General features: G+C 60.5%; 1 protein-coding gene across 1 annotated transcript; it reads right to left on the bottom strand.

Annotated features, from left to right (window-relative positions):
* Positions 1 to 5,549: 5,549 nt before the first annotated feature.
* On the bottom strand, positions 5,550 to 8,814 carry GBX2 (gastrulation brain homeobox 2). Its single transcript, XM_027047011.2, has 2 exons — positions 7,828 to 8,814; positions 5,550 to 6,778 (listed from the first exon to the last, which is right to left on the bottom strand). Exons 1-2 carry the CDS (start codon positions 8,348 to 8,350, stop codon positions 6,255 to 6,257), a joined length of 1,047 nt encoding a protein of 348 aa, XP_026902812.1. The 5' UTR covers positions 8,351 to 8,814; the 3' UTR covers positions 5,550 to 6,254.
* Between the last annotated feature and the right edge of the window lie 7,614 nt (positions 8,815 to 16,428).

The raw sequence follows: 16,428 nt of genomic DNA on the forward strand, positions 1-16,428 counted from the left end.
TGGAGGAGGGAGGGTGGGCGCCCAGCGTGACGTCGCCTCCAACGCTGGGCCCTGCCTCAGGCATTAGCCTGGACCCCAGGCCGCTCTCTCTGGCCTTGGGCGCGCCTTTGGGCAGGGCCCCAGACTGCGGGCGCAGGACCCGGGTCGTTACCCCAGCCAGGCCGCGCGGGCTCGTGAATCGCACGCGGGATGGGCGGCCGCGCCCACCGACGGCCTCCCTGCCCCCTTCGGGCTCTGAGCTGCGGGGCCGGCGGGGGGGAGGGTGCGGGTTCGACCCCACCTGCTCCTCTGTCCCTTGAGGCCCCAGGGGCGCACGTTGGTTCGGGCAGGACAGACCCTCCTCGCGCCCTGATGGCCTCTCCCTGAGCTGCCCGGGCCTCAGCTTTCCCCTCCCTAGCCTAGCGCGTCGCCAGCTCCGGGGCTGACACGTGGAGTCCTCGGGGCCTGTTGCAGGCAGAGCGCAGAGGGTGGGCCTGCGCGCGGCGGTGGGAGAGGGTAGGCCAGGGCGCGAACACTGGTGCCGCGGCTTCCCGCGGGGGAGGTGGGGATGTTCGTGGTGAGCTGCGGAGGGGGGTCATCCCAGAGACCAGAGTGGGCGTGGGGGGTGCGCCCGCACGATGGAGGTCGGGGGTGTGTGGGGAGATCTCAGAGGCCAAACGGGGCGAGGGGACACGGACCACGGGGTGGGGGGTGGGGGCCGGAGATCAGACTCTGGGCCTCCTCGCAGTGGAGAAGAAACAGGGTGGGGCACAGAGGCGCAGGCCCCTCGAAGGGGCGTCCGGCGGTCCACGAGTCGGGGGAGCCCCGAGGCGCAGACCCGAGTGCGCAGTGGGCGCTCGACTTCGAATGGCACCCGGAACGGCGTCTTGGGTTGCTCCAGTGGGGTGGGACTCTGGAACCCCTGAGCCCGGGATCCGGGAAAACCAAGAAACTCGGCGGGGCCGGGCTAGACGGAGCCGGTTAAGCGCACAGCTGCAAAGACGCTACCACTGCACGCCCACACCCACCCGTGCGCACACATCACACCGGTGCTCGCCGTAGAGCCCACCGCGTGGGGAGGGGGAGGCGCTCGCAGGGACCTTGGGGTCCGAGCTAGAAGGCTCAGCGCCCTCGGGGCAGTACCACTCGCTGGCCGGAGGGGCTGCGATTGAGGGGCAGCCTCGCTCGGTCTGGGGGCAGGGGTTCCTGAGACCCAACTTGGGCGTTGACCGTGGCGCTCTCGCCCCACCGGCGCGGGCCTCGCCGGGCATCCACGGCTGCGGGCCTGTCCCCTCCTCCGGGCGCGGAGCTGGCGGGGCGCGCCCCGCGTCAAGTGCGCCGCCCACCCCGCGCTCCCCCCTCCCCCCGTGCCACCAGGCTGGGCCGCAGCGCCGGCAGGACACTCTAGGCCCAGTCCTCGGCCAGTCGGGAGCACGCGCTCCCTGACCTTTCCCCCAAAGCCACGGAGGGCGGAAGTCAGCTTAGGTCTCTCACTTCTGAACTATTCAAATAGGCAATCAATTTTTATGATGTAATTTATAATTTATGCAGGCTGTCTTCATACATATGGTGTTGCTTTTGTGTGTCGGGGTTTAGGTGCTTTATTACTCTGACGGTGTGATTTGCATTCATGTTTGGTTACTGAGATCATATTTCTCCTGTTTACACCATAAGGGCCCAAAATGAAGATGGATGCCTCCTCCCTTCGCCCAGGGCCGCTCCCGGTACACCCCAGACCGCAGCTCCCCCCTAGACCCCTGGAGCCTCGCTACCCGAGGGCCCCGGCGCGGCCGAGCTTAGGGGGAAAGAGGCCCTGACTGCCGGGGCCTTCCAGGAAACCCCGGGACTCCAGAGGGTCCAAGCAGGCCGCCTGCTCAGACTGCGTGCGCTTGAGCAGAGTCCTGGGGTCTCCCTGGACAGAAACAGAGGCCGGTGTAAGGGAGCCTCCTTCCCAGGGAGGCTGTGGCTGGGCGCGGGCAGGCCACTCAGCTGCGTTGTCACGCGAGTTCCCCACAGGCGAGAGGAGAGCGAACAGAGGATGATGACTCTACTGCAGGGCCTTCGGAAGCCGGGCTCCAGCCTTTTGGGGACAGCCACTGGGGTCCAGGAAGGCCCAGGATCTGGGAAGCTGGTGACCATCAGAGTGCCCCCCCCCCACCCGCCGGGCTTCCAGAGCATCCAGAACCCCCCTGCCAAGGGGGTGGGTGAGCGACTGCTTGGGACAGGCCCGGGGCAGAGGGAGCAGCAGCGGAGGCCCGGTGCTAGCCAGACACAGCCGAAGTGATTAAGCCAATTAAGCTCGAACAAACAGACGCAAGGCTAAGCGAGCTTTGACCCCAAGAGAACCAGCGTCTTGGAATGCAGGTGCTTGGGCCAGCAGCAGGCCCAGTGCGAACTGTGCTCAGTGGTAGACTCGGGATGATCTCGGGAGGCACACCAGGCCTGGAGGGCCCCCACTCCACCCCACCGCACGCTATCTAGTTGAAAATGTCCTGCACAGAACCATCCTGGGGGCTGAAGACTGGGAGGCGAAAGCTGGGTGTAGAAGCAGGTGTCACATCTCAAAAATTCCCTCATGGGCTGGGGTTGGGGAAGATTCAAGCGCCGGTCCAGGTCCAGGCCGCTCCAAGGATATCCCCAGCCCCTGCAGGGAGGGGAGGAGGAGGTTGCTTGGGGCCCAAGACCAATCTCAAGAGGGCTCTGCTCAAGGACCATACGGATCTGGCTTTGAGTTTTCAAAGTACCCTTGGTTCTCCAAAGGATGGAGGTCTCCCAGCTCGCGGGAAAGCTAGGGCAGAGGGTGGGGTGGCTGTTCCTTTGCCCCCCTCCACTACATAACCCTGCTCAGGTTGGTGAACCGGGGTGTGGACAGCCTGGGGCGGAGGGGGGGGGGCTCTAGCGGATGGTTGAGGGCGCAGGGCCGTGGCACTCCCAAGCGTAATTATTTGATCTGCAGATGTAAGTGGAATTTATTGTAACAACAAATATAGTGATGTCAAAACCCAACCTTGGATTAAAGCCGGCAGCCAAAGGGGAAGTGTATTAATTTCCAACAGCATCTCAGGCCAGAGCCTATTAGAACAAGCTATTCTTCAGGCCCCCCCATCAGAATTAATCATTGGGAGTTAATTTGAAGCTCAGACAAGTTGCTGTTAATTTAGTGCAGGGAGGACGGGATGGAATAAAAAGCTGAGGTGCTGGCCGAGCCTCGTGGGTCTCATTAATCAGCCAGCTGAGACGGCCTGGCTTGATTACAATTTGCAAAAAAATTCATTAGGGCCCGGGCGATTGACAATTTTTCTCTCTGCCTGTGATGTGACTCATTAGGCAGCCAAATGAAAGCCATGATGACGGCCATGATGACAGCGGCCATCAAGCTCCCGCTTGTTTATCTTCCTCCCCTCGGCCTGTCTCCCGGGCTTCGGCCTCCGCACCGGGCTCTCGGGGGCGCCCCGGCATTCAGGGGTTGGGGAGGAGGAGGGGCAGCTTCCCCAGAGGGCAGAGGGGCTGGTGGTGGTGCCACCTCTGCAAGGCTGGGGGAGCCCCAGGCCCTCTCCTCCTGCCCCCAAAGTGCAGCCAGGGAGCGCCGGGGAGTGTGGTCCCCCCTGCCCCCCCCCGGGGGGGTGAGGATTCCTGAAGGTGGCCCCAGTTTCTAGGGAACTTCACTTCCCCGCAGGGTTTGTGTGGCCAAGGCTCTGGGTCCCTCTGTGCCCTCCATCCGTACCACGGGCTTTTGGAGAAGATGGGTAGGAGTTACACCTGTTACCCTGAAAAGGTAATATGGGAGGTGGGGGCCCTCCAGAATCTGCCGGGGGGGGGTACCCCGCTCTCGAGATCCAGCGATCTTCCCCCAGGCCAAGAGTGCCGAGTGGGGGCGCCCCCGCCGGGGAGGCCGCGGCTCCCCCGGTTCTGCGACTGGGACCCTGCACCACCAGCCGCTGTTCCGCCGGGGCGCAGGTCCATCCCGGCCAGGGACCGGCTGGCTCAGGTGTGCGGGGTGGGGGCGGTGTCTCCGCTGGCCTCAAATGCACGGTAGCGGCGTGTGGCCAGGGGAAACCAGCCCCAAGCAGATGACGCTCACGGGCGATCAGGGCGCGCTCACCGGCGGGCCACTGGCGGGATCAGGGGGAGCGGCCGGGCCTCGCGGACCAGGCGCCAGGGCAGGGAAAGGCCCCAGGGTTCTAGGTGGGGGACAGGAAGGAGCCCCCAAGCTCTCCGCGCCCCGCAGAGCCGGCTGAGGCCTTCGGAGGACCGGCCACTCCGTTTTATTGTGCTCAAAACCCAAGTCTGGGCCGTCTTCCGCCGCTGTTAGTCTTGGGAACAGCGGCGGGAAACGGTGACTTGGTCGCGTCCGTCCCTCACCTTGTGCCCGAGTGCCGGTGGAGGCCTCAGTCCCCGCGTAAATTAAGCCAATACGAGTATTGACCTAGGGCGACGAGTTCCCCCTTCTTGGGCTGAGAGAGCCGCGGTGGGTACCGCGCGCGGCGGCTTCGGCACCCGCTCCCCACCGGCAAGGCCGAGGCCGGGGAAGCCTCTGGCTTCTCTTCGCCCTTCGGGCTGCAGGTTTGCTGGCCGCGGCCAGGGCTCTGGAGCCGCGCTCGCTCACTCTCGCTCGCCCGCTCCACGCCCCCCGAGCACCCCGGGCCTGCCCACGACTATCTCCAGGGGGCCTGGCCCGGCGCTTCGGGGTCGGGAAAGGAGCGGGCGTCCCGGGCTGGGCTCCGGCGGTGGGGGGGTGGGGTGGGGAGCGGGACAGGGGGTCGGGGCACTCCCCGTGGGCCTCCGGGCCGAGGCGGGGAGCCGCCCGGCTCTCAGGCACCCCCGCGGGCCCGGCGCCCACCCGCCGGCCTTCCTCTTCCCTTCCCCGGCTTTGTGCTGCCGACCGCCCCGGCGCCCTCGGGGTGGGGCGGTGGTCGGGTCCCGCCCCTCCGACCCCGCCCGCCGAGGGAGGTGCCCGGCCCGCTGGCGCTCACGGCCCGCCTCCGCCTCCGCGCGGAGCGCTGCCCGGAAGCCCTGCTCGGTTTGGTGGGTTTCTGCGCCTGTCGGAAGATAACGCCCGGAGCCTGATTTATGGGCCCTCGGCCCAGCCTGGGGAGCGAGCACCGCTTCTTTTCGGATCCGGGATGTGTGGGGGGAAACGCGTCTCCTCCCTGGCTGTGGTCGATTTAGAGCATCCGGAGTTAGTGAAAAGCCGCCAGTACCCGCAGTCGCTTTCCCTCCTCCGGGCGCCCGCCTCTTCCTCTGGCCCAAGTTTGCCAGCCTCCTAGGTAGTGATTAGACCATGCAAAAGGGGGAGATGTCAGCTTTCTCAGGTGAAAGTTAGGCTCCCGGAAATTTATAACCCAACTAGAGCTCTTGCTCGCCAATTAGAAACCTGGGAAGGTGCGGGGTGTGTTGTGTCCTGCCAGCCTGCGGAGACCAGGACGGGGGACTTTGATCCAGTGCTGGTCCCAGACCAGCTGCCTGGCCATTCTGCAGTGGTGCCCTGTAAACACTGAAATCTGGACACACTCACGAGACCCAGAGATTGGTCTTTTTTTTTTTTTTTCCTTCTCTCTCTCTCTCCTTTTTATTATTCACAAGACTGCGATTGTTTAAATGTCATAACTTATAAGAAAATAAGCTACATTGAAATAAATTAAACACAACAGAGACGTGCTTCCAAACATGGCTCAGATAGGATGTGCAACCCCAGGAAAGAACGCCAGGCAAAACCAAAGCAAAGCAAATTTCCAGGCTGCCCCCAACACGTCTGCTTTTCGGTCAACTTAAAAAAAAAACAAAAAACAAAAACAAACAAAAAACCAAAAAAAAAAAAAAAACCCAAAACAGAAACAAAAACGAGGGTTTTTTCTTCAGTGTTATGTTTACCTTTGGAAAGTATGGAAAGGTGGCTGCTATCCGTGGAGGATTACAGCAGAGGTTCTGTTTTCTTCTGGAATGTGAGTGGAGAATATTACAGGGCAGTTTGGTCCCCTAACTTTCAAAATACTGCAGCTGAGATCCAGTTTATATAGATATCTATGTACAAAGTAGGATAGTATAATAAATATTTACTGTGTCATCAGGTACAGCTGTAGCCCCTTCGAAAGCAGTCTTCAGCCTTCTGAATGAATATACTCTCAGTGTGCTTGGGATGTCCAAAGTTGGGTGTGTGTGTGTGGGGGGGGGGGCGACTTTGAGTTTTGCTTCAAACATGGCAGAGGCCACCGTGGTTTCCTTCCAGAGCTGTAGCTTCTCCAACGGCGGTCCAGGCCCTGGCTTTCCCTGGGCCCTCAGGGTCGGGCCTGCTCCAGCTGCTGATGCTGACTTCTGATCGCGAACCTGCTGACGTGGACGGGGATGGGGACGACGATCTTGGGGTTCCTGGAGGGCTCCCCTGTCTTGGAATTGGCGTTGCCAGCCTTCACCCGTTTCCACTTGGCCCGGCGGTTCTGGAACCAGATTTTCACTTGCACCTCGCTGAGTTTGAGGGCGTGGGCGATCTGCGAGCGCTCGGTCAGCGACAGGTACTTTTTGCAGTGGAACTCCTTCTCCAACTCCAGCAGCTGCTCACTGGTGAAGGCAGTCCGCCGCCGCCGGTTCTTGCCCGTGGACGTGGTGCTGCCCGCGGCGCCGCCGCTCGGCGGGGCCTCCTCCAGCCCGTGGCCGGGGTCTTCCTCCTTGTGAGCCGCCTGGCCGGTCAGATTGTCATCCGAGCTGTAGTCCAGATCGCTCTCCAGCGAGAAACTCTCCTCCTTGCCCTTCGGGTCGTCTTCCACCTTTGACTCGTCTTTCCCTTGCCCTCTGACAGCCCCGACTGAAAGCAAAACCAAACGGCGTTTTATTACATTTCGCACACTGGCCTTCTTCCCCTTCCCACCGCCACTCGGGCCTCCCCCGCCCTTAGCGGATTGTCTTTCTATGACATTAACACATTGTGATTTCCTGGCCTTTGAGGGGTAGAGAAGGGGGGGGGGGGCGTGAGAAAGCTCAAAGGAGGAGAGGAGACAGGACAGGCGACGGCCCTTTGCCCAGAACCATCACTCAAGGGGCCGCCAGGCCGCGTCTGCACCCTCCCAGCCTCCGGCAGCTTAAGGCAGAAGTAACAGGAGGCGTGAGGCCCAAGAGAGCAGCATCCTCTTTGTCCCCGGGGTGGGGGCTGGGTGAGGACTGAAGGGGGAAATTCACGATGCATCTTGCCTCCCCCCACCCCCCAGTGAAGATTCAGTGAACCTCGATTTCATCGCAGCCAAAGTGGGGCCACAGGGAGGTGGAGATCCCAGACCGGGTCTTTTTTTTTTTTTTTTTTTTTTTTTTGAGGCAGATGATGTTGGCGAAAGGAAGTTTTGTAGCCTTAGGAGAAGTTCCCACAAGACACCCCAACACACACGCAGACGCACAGCCTCCCGGGAATCGGCTTCTCCCGGGCAAGCACCAAGCCCAGTGAAGGGGGTTAATAGGTCTGGGCGCCCCTGAGCACATGCACGGTTGAGACGCGCAGCCCAACCCGCCACCCCTAAAGGTTGAAACTCATCCAGGACCCCAGGTCACGGCGCGCGGGAGGGGGGACAGACTCCTCCAAACTCGCCGCCGGACAGACGAACAGCCGCCCGGCGCAGCAGCTGGCCCCGAGGGCTAAATGCTACTACCCCTAAGCCCTAGCTTGTTGCTCGGCTCTAAATGCCCCCCGGAGGCCTCGCGGCACCGCTCGGCCGCGTCCTCCCGCTGCTCCGGAGAGGCGGGCCGGGGCGGGGGGTCGTGTGGGGGGCTTGGCCTCGCCCCCTCTGCGCCCGCGGGAACCCGGAGCGGGCTCGCCCCCGCCCCCCTCCCGCCCCCGCGCCCCGGCCGCGCGCGCCGCCGACTCACCGAGCGACGCCTGCACCGCCTCGGCCGCGGAGAAGGCGAGCAACGAGCCCTCCTTGGCCAGGAAGGCTTTGCCGTCCTCAGTGTCGGCTTGCAGCGCCTCAGCCTTGTCGAAGTTGCCGCCACCCGGCAGCGGCTGCGGCGCGAACTTGCGGGCGGCCGCCGCCTCCTGGTGCTGGGGAGACGCGGAGAAGCCTCCGGGCAGCGTAGCCATGAGCGTGGAGGTGAGCGCCATGCCCTGCGCCAAGCTGGAGCAGAAGCCGGTGGGCAGGCTGGGGATCTGGTGGTGAGGGTGCGCGGGCGGCAGCGCGGGCTGCAGCGCGGCCTGGGGCAGCGCGGGCGGCGGCGGCGGCGGCGGCGGTAGCACCACCGGCCGGTAGGGCATAAACATGGGGTAGCCGGTGTAGACGAAATGGCCGGGGCTGGGCTGCGGCGGGCTGCCGATCAGCGAGTCTATGCTGAAGGCGGTACTACTCCCCAGCGGGCGCTGCATCATCATCAGCGACGGCGGGAACGCTGCGCTCATAGACGCGCTCGGAAGAGGCCAGCGAGAGGCGAAAAGTCCCCGCGCCGCGCCGCCGCCAGGAAGCCCGCCGGGCGCCGGGAGCACAGCCGGGTGCGCCGCGCAGGGGCCGAGCCGGACCTTGAAAGCAGGCGCCGCCGACCCTCAGCCCTGAGCGGGTTGCATGCCCGGCGGGAGCGGGTGCGGGCAGCGCGCGGGGTGAGGTCGTGAGCTCCGGAGTGGAGAGGGCACCCGGGCCCCGCGGGCTCGCTGGAGCCGCTGCCCGCCTCTTGCCCGTCGGAGCCCGCGCGCGTGTCGTCTGCCCCCCTCGGCCCCGGCTCGCAGCCGTCAGTGCGTCCGTCTGTCCGATCCGCAGTCCGTCGCCTCCCGCGGGCCGCTGGGGAGCGCGCGAAGCTGGCGCACTTGTCTTCGGCGGGCGCCGCCAGCACCTTTAAATCGCGCTCCTCTTTCTCATTCACATTTTGCCTGCTGCCCGGCCGGGCTTACGTCACGTGGGGCCGGACGCCACCGCCTATTGGCTGCGCCGGGAGGAGGCGGAGCGAAAACGGGGTTCCGCCCCTTCCACCAGGGCTGGCCGGGAGCGGGCTGCGGGCGCCGCCGGCGGAGCGCGCGGGCCCGAGAGCCGGAGCCTGCGCGCCGGGCCCGCGCCGCGCAAACTTGAAAGGGGCTGTTGCTTCCAAAGCCCCAAGGCTCGAGCCCCGTGGCCCGGCAGCCTCGTCGAGGCCGCGTCCAAGGGCAGCTTCCGGGGCTAGGACCTACCGCGGCTCAGCCGAGGGCGTTTTATTTCTTCCTCCTAGCGCTGGAACAAACCTGCCCGCGGCTCACCCTAGCGTTGGGTGCTGCTGCTGCGCCCGTGGTCCAGAAGAGGTTCCCGGAGTTGGGAGCAAGGTCCTACCCCTTCACATCCGCCCCCAGGGCGCTGGTCGGGAGCCGGAAGGCCCTAGCCACCGGCGGAGCCGGCCGGGTCTCTGAGCGCGCCCCCCGCGCTCCCGGGCGGGGCGAGGAGGCTGCTGGTTCCCCCATCCCGAGCTGGGCCCTCCTGCGAGCGATCCCTTCTCATTTTTCATGACATTCTTAATCATCGCACCTATTTACACACTTTGCCTGCGCGCACCAAAATAACAGCCACGATAATTATGATAATAAAGCGAGTCCTTTATCTGCTCCATCCTCGGGGAGGAAGGGGGAGTTGCTGTGCCTCCAGATTGTATAACGTGAGATTATCCTGATGAAAGCTTTATGATGTTTGCTCAAATAAAAGCTGCGTTTTGTAAATAGGCGCTAATTAAGCACGTTGAGAACGGAGGGAGCGCTCACCCCGGCGCCGCCACCCGCTTTCCTGCGCGAGGACTCGAGGGCGCGCCGGTCCCCTCCGCCTACTGCCGGACGGAGCCGATTCCCTCAAGATGTTTCCCCTGTCTCGACGATGGTAACACCCCAGAATTTGGGGGCGAGGGGACTAACTGGCGGGGAGGGAGTGGAAGCTAGGGATGTTCTCATCCCCTAATCTGTGACAAAAAGACAAACTTCCGATTCTCGTGTTCTCTTTAAAAGGGGAATCTATTCGTGGCCGGGGCAGACGGTGCAAAGCGCGCCAGCGCGCGCGGGGCTTCCACGCGCCTCCAGGGCCTCGGCTCCAACTTCCTGGGTCTAGACGTTCGCCGGGAACAGCCGACGAGCACCTGGCTTGCGAGGAGAGCCGAGAAGGGCATTGTTAGATCAGTCATTAAAAATCCGCTCACGCCGAGGAGCTAGTGGTTGGGGAGTTGGCCCGTGTTGGACGTGTGTTATGTATCACTTACAAGCACATTTAATTGGGAGATAAAGATAAATCGATCTTTATGAATTTATCGACCCTATTCTTTGAAGCTCTTCTTTCCCCCGCTGTAACCCCAAGGCCCCCAGGGGGATGTCTTAATTCCAGACCACCTCTTCCGCCAGAAACCCACTGCCCACCCAAAGGGCCCTGGAGGAAAGAAAGAGAGGAGGGTGCATCCCCGGCGCCCCTGAGTGCTGGGAAAACTCGCCGGCCCCGCCGCCAGCCGCCCTCCCCCTGCTCGCCTCCTCCCCATCCCCTCCCCACCCCCCCACCGCCCGCCCCACCGCCACCCGGACAAAGACGTCTCGAGCGCGAGCGCGTTTCCCCACTCCAGGCCGCTGTAATAGATGGCTCCGGCGGCAGGCGGTTTGAAAGGAATTCATTAGGACGCTGCTGGCTGTATTGCCTCCACTCGCTTCACGCCCAGACCCCGAGGTGGCTTAGGCGGTGTGCAGGGGGATCGTTGGAATCCACGGGGAAGGAAGTGTCTGTGGGATCTCTGGGCTCTATCCCTCTTTCTCCACTCCTACAAAAGAAGAAACAGAAGAAAAGGAAAAAAACAAAAACAAAACACCAAATCGAAGCCCAGGGCAAAAGGCTGATTTCTTTACGAGCATAATAAATACTCCCTCTCATTATGAGATAGTTGCAGGCACACAGGCTCTGGTGTGGTTACCGTGTTGTTTGAATACTAAGAAAAAATGTTCGACTCCCTTGCTTGATTTACGTCGCTGCAGTCGGGTCTCTTCCCCGCTTGACACCGGCGCGCGGGTGTAACCTACTCATCTCACCCAGGCCGATTTGCCATCCACTTTGCTCTTTCGCCGAAAAAATATTGTTCTAGGGACTTCCGCCGCCTGATTACCCTCCGAGAAACCGGGATTCCTTTGATTATTTTGGTGATAATTCTACATTTAAAGTTCAGCAGGAAGATTTAGGTCCGTTGAATTATAGCTACACTTGAAATAATTTGATGGCATATTATTTGCATCCATAAATTGCTCCGGAAAGTATTGACTGCGGGGGTTATAATACTAATCTTCTTTTATTAGTGAGTTCAGAGAATTCTCATCAATATGAATTTTATTTACTAGTGTGCTTTTTCTCGAATGCAGCGCAGTAATATTTTCTCATCTAATGCTTAACTACTTAGAAAACGACTGCTCGCGTCATAAAAGGATCCTCGTGTTTCGCCGTGGTTAACAAGATTCACTCGGGGCACCTCAGCTACCTTGCAAAGCGTGCGGAGCGTGGGAGACTGCGGCTAATAAAAGCCTTTAGAGTTTCCCCCCCCCCCCCCCCCCCCGTCTCCTCGGAGAGATTTATGGGTAGCGAGCGACAGGTACGTGGTTTGCCCATCCTTCGGATTCCTACCTGCTTACCTCGGAACTGCCTCAGGAAAACCGGCCGGCACAGACCTTTGCAACTTTGCCTTAAGAGGTCCTCCACCAACAACTCCCTGGGATTAGGAAGAAGGAAGGACGCCACCGAAGGGACACCTGGGTCCTCCAACTCTAGTTAACTTCCGCGAACTCCCCCCCCCCCCCCACACCCCTACCCAGGAAAGCTCCGGCGAAGAAGTTGGCCCACCCCTCGGGCACTTTCCTCGGCCAGTGCCAAGATCGTATTAAGCCACTTAAAACCCCAGACGTCAGTAAAAGTGGTGGTAATTAAGTTGTCTCCGCGCTTCGGGGCTGTCCCAGGCAACGCTTGCACGCAGGTGTATGACGGCTGAGTACAAGATGCTAAGTGTACAAGTAGATGAATATTCACGCGGCAAACTTGCGTCGGCCTGGCGAGTCCAGCCCGGAGGAGGCGGCGCGGCGAACGGCGTGTTTCCAGGCAGCCGCCAGGGTCGAGGTCGCGGGCGGTGCGGGAGAGGGGGCAGCGTGGGCGCCCCAGGTTCTTCGTGGGTGCGGAGAAACCCGCAGACCTAGCCGGGCCCGGCGCGCCCGCCCGCCACCCAGTCCCAGGAGGCCGGCTGGTTTCTCTGGCAACCGTGTTGTTTTTATTTATAGAGACTTTGAGTGGCCTGATCATTCGGTCATTGCACTAGCTCTCGCTCCTGGCAATAGTTGGGAAATAGCTTGGGATGGCTTTTATTTGCGGAAGAGCAATTGAGATTCACACTCAGCAAACTCACAACAGTCCCTCCCAAGCCCAAGACGCACTTACAAAGGGGTGCTTGTGTAAAAAATTCCCCATCAGACACACCAATTTGCAAGTAGCAGAAAGCATTGAAGTCTCATCTTTTCTAACTATTTTATTCAGCTTTTTTTTTTTTTTAATCTGAAAGCCCAAAATAGACTCCATGTGGTTCTAAGTGAAGTCAGCCCTTGGCTGGCTTTGAAATAGCCCCTGCAATTATGTAAAAGAGCCATTCACTAACAGGACGGAATTAAAAGGGATCTCGCCCGCTTCCCTTTCATTGCCAACCTCTCCTGTTTGGCTTTTCAAAGCACTTCCAACACGATGTCTTTCTCCAGGACAAAAGGCAGAACAAAAAAAGTCCCCAAACTTGTAAATTGAACGTCAAGGGAACTTTAAACAATTTAAAGCCCATAAATAATGATAAAGGGGACCTGGCAAAAAAGGCAAACCCATTCAATTAATAGAGTTTCCCAAGCAAAGATCAAGTGGTTTATAAAATGAAAGTCTTTGGTTTCATTATTCTGCTCCTTGACCATGCAGAAAGCAGGACAGGGGGTTTTTCTAAAGCGCCCTGAAGAAGAAACACTTTTCGGGGCTGTGTGCCGCGACATTCTTATGTAGAAAGTTTCGCTTTTTGTCCCCCACCCTCAAAGTAGCAGCAACAAAACCGCAAACACCAGAAACGTGAAGGGGAGGAGACTTTTGTTTTGTTTTGTTTTGCATTTTCCTGGGGGGGGGAGGAGGTTGGAAAATGTTCCCCTCAGGCCTGAAGGGCGGGAAACGTGACCCCTAACACCTGCGCCGCCCTCCCCACCCCAGTGCGGAGGAACCGGCGGGACCACGGCCTGGTGGCCCGTGACCCGTGCCCTCGTGCGATCTGGGGGCCGGGATGAGGCGTTCTTGCACCACCCGGGAGGCTGGGGACTGCGGGCGTGGACGCGCTGACCCGTCACCCTACCTCGGGCTCGGGCTGCAGAGCCTGGGCCTAGGCGTCCGAGGGCGCAGGCAGGGGTCCTACTTCCTTTTCTGAAAAGCCCTACAGGTTGGAGCGGCGAGTGCGTGATCCACTGGGGGTACTGGATGGACCGAGAAGCCCTGCGCCCGCGCTCAACGCTAATCGCCCAGGCAGCACCCAGCCCGGGCGGGGGTGGGGGGCGGGGAGCGGTGGCAGGGGGATCCTCTGCGGGGACTGAGCCGGTCAGCCCCGGTTTCCCAGGCTGGGAAGAGGGCGCGAGCCGGGCCGGAGGGCTGCATTTGGGAGACGGAGGCTGGGGCGCGGGCGGCGAGGGGCAGCGAGGGCCCGGGCCGAGCAGGGTCTGGGAGGCCGTGCGGTCCGCGAACCCCCGGCCCCGGGGCGCTGGGGAGGGAGGCGCAGGCCGCGTGGCCTTTCTCACCTGGCTCTGTCTCCTCCCATCTGCGCCCTCGGATTCCCGCGGCCCCACCTTTCGGGGACTTCAAACGGCGCCCCCGCCACCCTGCGCCCGACTTTCATCTCCCCGCACAGCGGGCATTGTTTGCGGGACTTCACAGATATGCTAATCCCGGGGCCGCGAAAACGGCGGCCTGGGAGGCGGGCAGAGGGCACGGAGGGGTGAGGAGGGGCGCAGCCAGCACTGGGGCCTCGGGGACCGCCTGAGGAGCAGGCCTCCTGGGACGCGGGGATCCGCTACCGTCCCCGGGTCCCGTCCTGCCCGCTGGCCGCGGCCGGCGTCTAATGGATGCTGAAGCGGGAAGCGTCGGGCTAGCGACCATGGCCCGGGCTCAGCCGTGCGCCCTACGCGCTTCCACCGCTCGAGAGGAGACCCGGTGTCCGGGCGCGTCTCCCCGGGTGGCTGGGGGTCTCGAGACCCCCGGAGTCCTCGCAAACCACGGCCCCTGCCGCCACCCCTCGACAGCCCAGACCCCAGCAGGCGAGTCGTCTTTTAAAAAGGAAGCGGTTCACCTCTACTTCATCCATTTAACCCTTTGGAAACCACACGGGAGGGAGCGAGAGAGCGTTTGGAGCAACAGCTACCCACATCGGGGGCGCCGCTCCAGCTTGAACTTCTGCGGGTCCGGGTGGAAAGCAGCCGTCGCTTTTAGGCAGAACTCCGTTGCTCCTCCTTCCAGAAATACTTGTAAAGCAGAGCCCGCACTTGCTTTGGTCACTGCTCCTTCCGATGAGAAAACATCGCCTGCAGAGGATGTCACAGGGCAGGGGACAGGCATTGGGAGGAAACGCTGGGGGAAGAGGGGTTGGCTAACTGGGGAGGGAGCCTTAGGGTGGCCTCCCTCACCCCTGTGATTTCCCGGAAAAGGCCATTGTAGAATTTCACTTAGCCATAAGCTAAGAGAAACTCCAGGTAGGTATGTGTGTAACTGACCAACCTGGCTCCCTTGAGCTGTCCCCAAAGGACGGGTTTTGACTGGTAGGGACAGCAGCTCATGGAGGGCCACGTTAAATGTCAGGCTTTCCCAAAGAGAGGGCAGAAGGGCTGTGTGCTGATGCAGGCGGGGGAGAGCCCTTCCAGTAACCCACAATTCAGGGAAGATATCAATTGATGCCAGTCCCTTCTAGAAAGGCAGACAGGGACACTGCTTACTACAGAGCGCCCAACTTTCAGAGGCAGGGAAAAGAAATTGCGTGCTCCAAAGCCACTGGGATGGGCGCACCCCGCACTGGAGAAAGATCTCAGTGTAGATCTCTGACTCTTGACTCTTGTTTGAGGGGCTAAAAAGACACTGAGCACTGCAGTCAGCAGAGGCCGGCCACGGGACTCAACTCCCCTTCCCGCTCTCCTTGAACCCTTCACCTAACCCCTTTGCTCAGCGACCTGAGGTCAGGTGTAGGCCATGGGCCACAAGGGAGTGAGCCAAGTGCCTTCAAGTGAGGCCTGAGAAGTGACGCGAAAGCAGGCCCCCGTGTTTGCTGGGCTGGGACAATCCAAAGCCATTCCCTAGTCAAATCATACACCTTCACTATTGTTATCATTCCCTGCTACTGCCCGAGAAAAGGCTTGCAGGGGTACTGGAAGGAGCGCATCCTTGCTTTTAGGTCTCTTTATTGCCCCTGCTGCCCTCAGTATACAGCCCCTCGTGGGAAATGCTGACCTGCCAGGCCTTTGGAACGGAAGAATCTTGGAATTTCCTGCACCTGTCGTCTGAAAAAATACAGGGAACTGAATTTGCCTGATATTGCCAACAGTGGTCTCCCTTGTGGGTGTAGCCTGAAGTCCCCAAACTTAAGGGAGAGAAGGAGCCCAGAGCAAGGGTAGAGAGGAAGCTGTGACATCCCAGAGTATTTTCTTCTAGGGGCCAGCCTGTAGGTCACACAGCAGAAAAAGGGAATGAGGAGAGAGGGGCTCTCATGTGCACCTTGTGTGTGTGTGTATGTGTGTGCGCGCGTGTTGACAGTCCCTCCCTTCTCTCCCTCCCCTCCTTCCTTCCTCCCTCCCATTCTTTCTCCCATCATTCTTTCCTTCCTCCCTCCCTCCCTTCCTTCCTCCCTCCCTTCCTTCTTCCTTCCTTCCCTCCCTTTTTCCCTCTTTCCTCCCTTCTTTCTGGCGAACAGAGTTAAAGAAAGGGTGTTGTTCATACCTTACTATCTAGTGTTTATTCTGCACAGTGACTTTGAAACACCCTTCGAGGGGAAGTTACTCATGTGGGTGACCACACTGAGGTGACTGCTGCCTGGAGGGACATTGCCATGGACACCAGGAGAGCCGCTTGGGGGCTGCTTCTGATCCCCCCGCCCCCCGTGGGTGTCGGTTGCCTGTTCAAACCAGGCCTCTGCCTCCAGCGCATGTGTGGGGAAACTAGGCTCAGCTGGGAAATGAGCCAAAGCCAGAAGCAATCCTGCTCATCTCCACCCAGACAAACCTTCTGTTCTCTGAAGTCTGGGACAATAACGAACGCGAAGCTTCAGAAGGAGCAGAAATTGATCATGATGGCTCAGAGAATGAGGGTGATTGACATCATGTGACCAATTTGATGCATTCACTGAGTTCAGGCACTTTCCCCTCCCCTCCTTGGGCATCATGTCCCCTCCTTTTATTCATTTATTTCTTTGAGAAGAGGAGTATTTTAGAATCTGGTCGTTATCATGCTGCTAGACCTAGCTAATCTTTTGGTT

This window comes from Acinonyx jubatus, chromosome C1 (genome assembly GCF_027475565.1).
Source record: "Acinonyx jubatus isolate Ajub_Pintada_27869175 chromosome C1, VMU_Ajub_asm_v1.0, whole genome shotgun sequence".
Lineage (NCBI taxonomy): Eukaryota > Metazoa > Chordata > Mammalia > Carnivora > Felidae > Acinonyx > Acinonyx jubatus.

Excerpts from the sequence above, each read along its gene's own strand:
- GBX2 (XM_027047011.2), bottom strand. The coding sequence starts at position 8,350 with ATGAGCGCAGCGTTCCCGCCGTCGCTGATGATGATGCAGCGCCCGCTG. Across the intron at positions 6,779-7,827 it reads GGCGGTGCAGGCGTCGCTCG|TCGGGGCTGTCAGAGGGCAA; the intron begins GTGAGTCGGCGG and ends TTTTGCTTTCAG.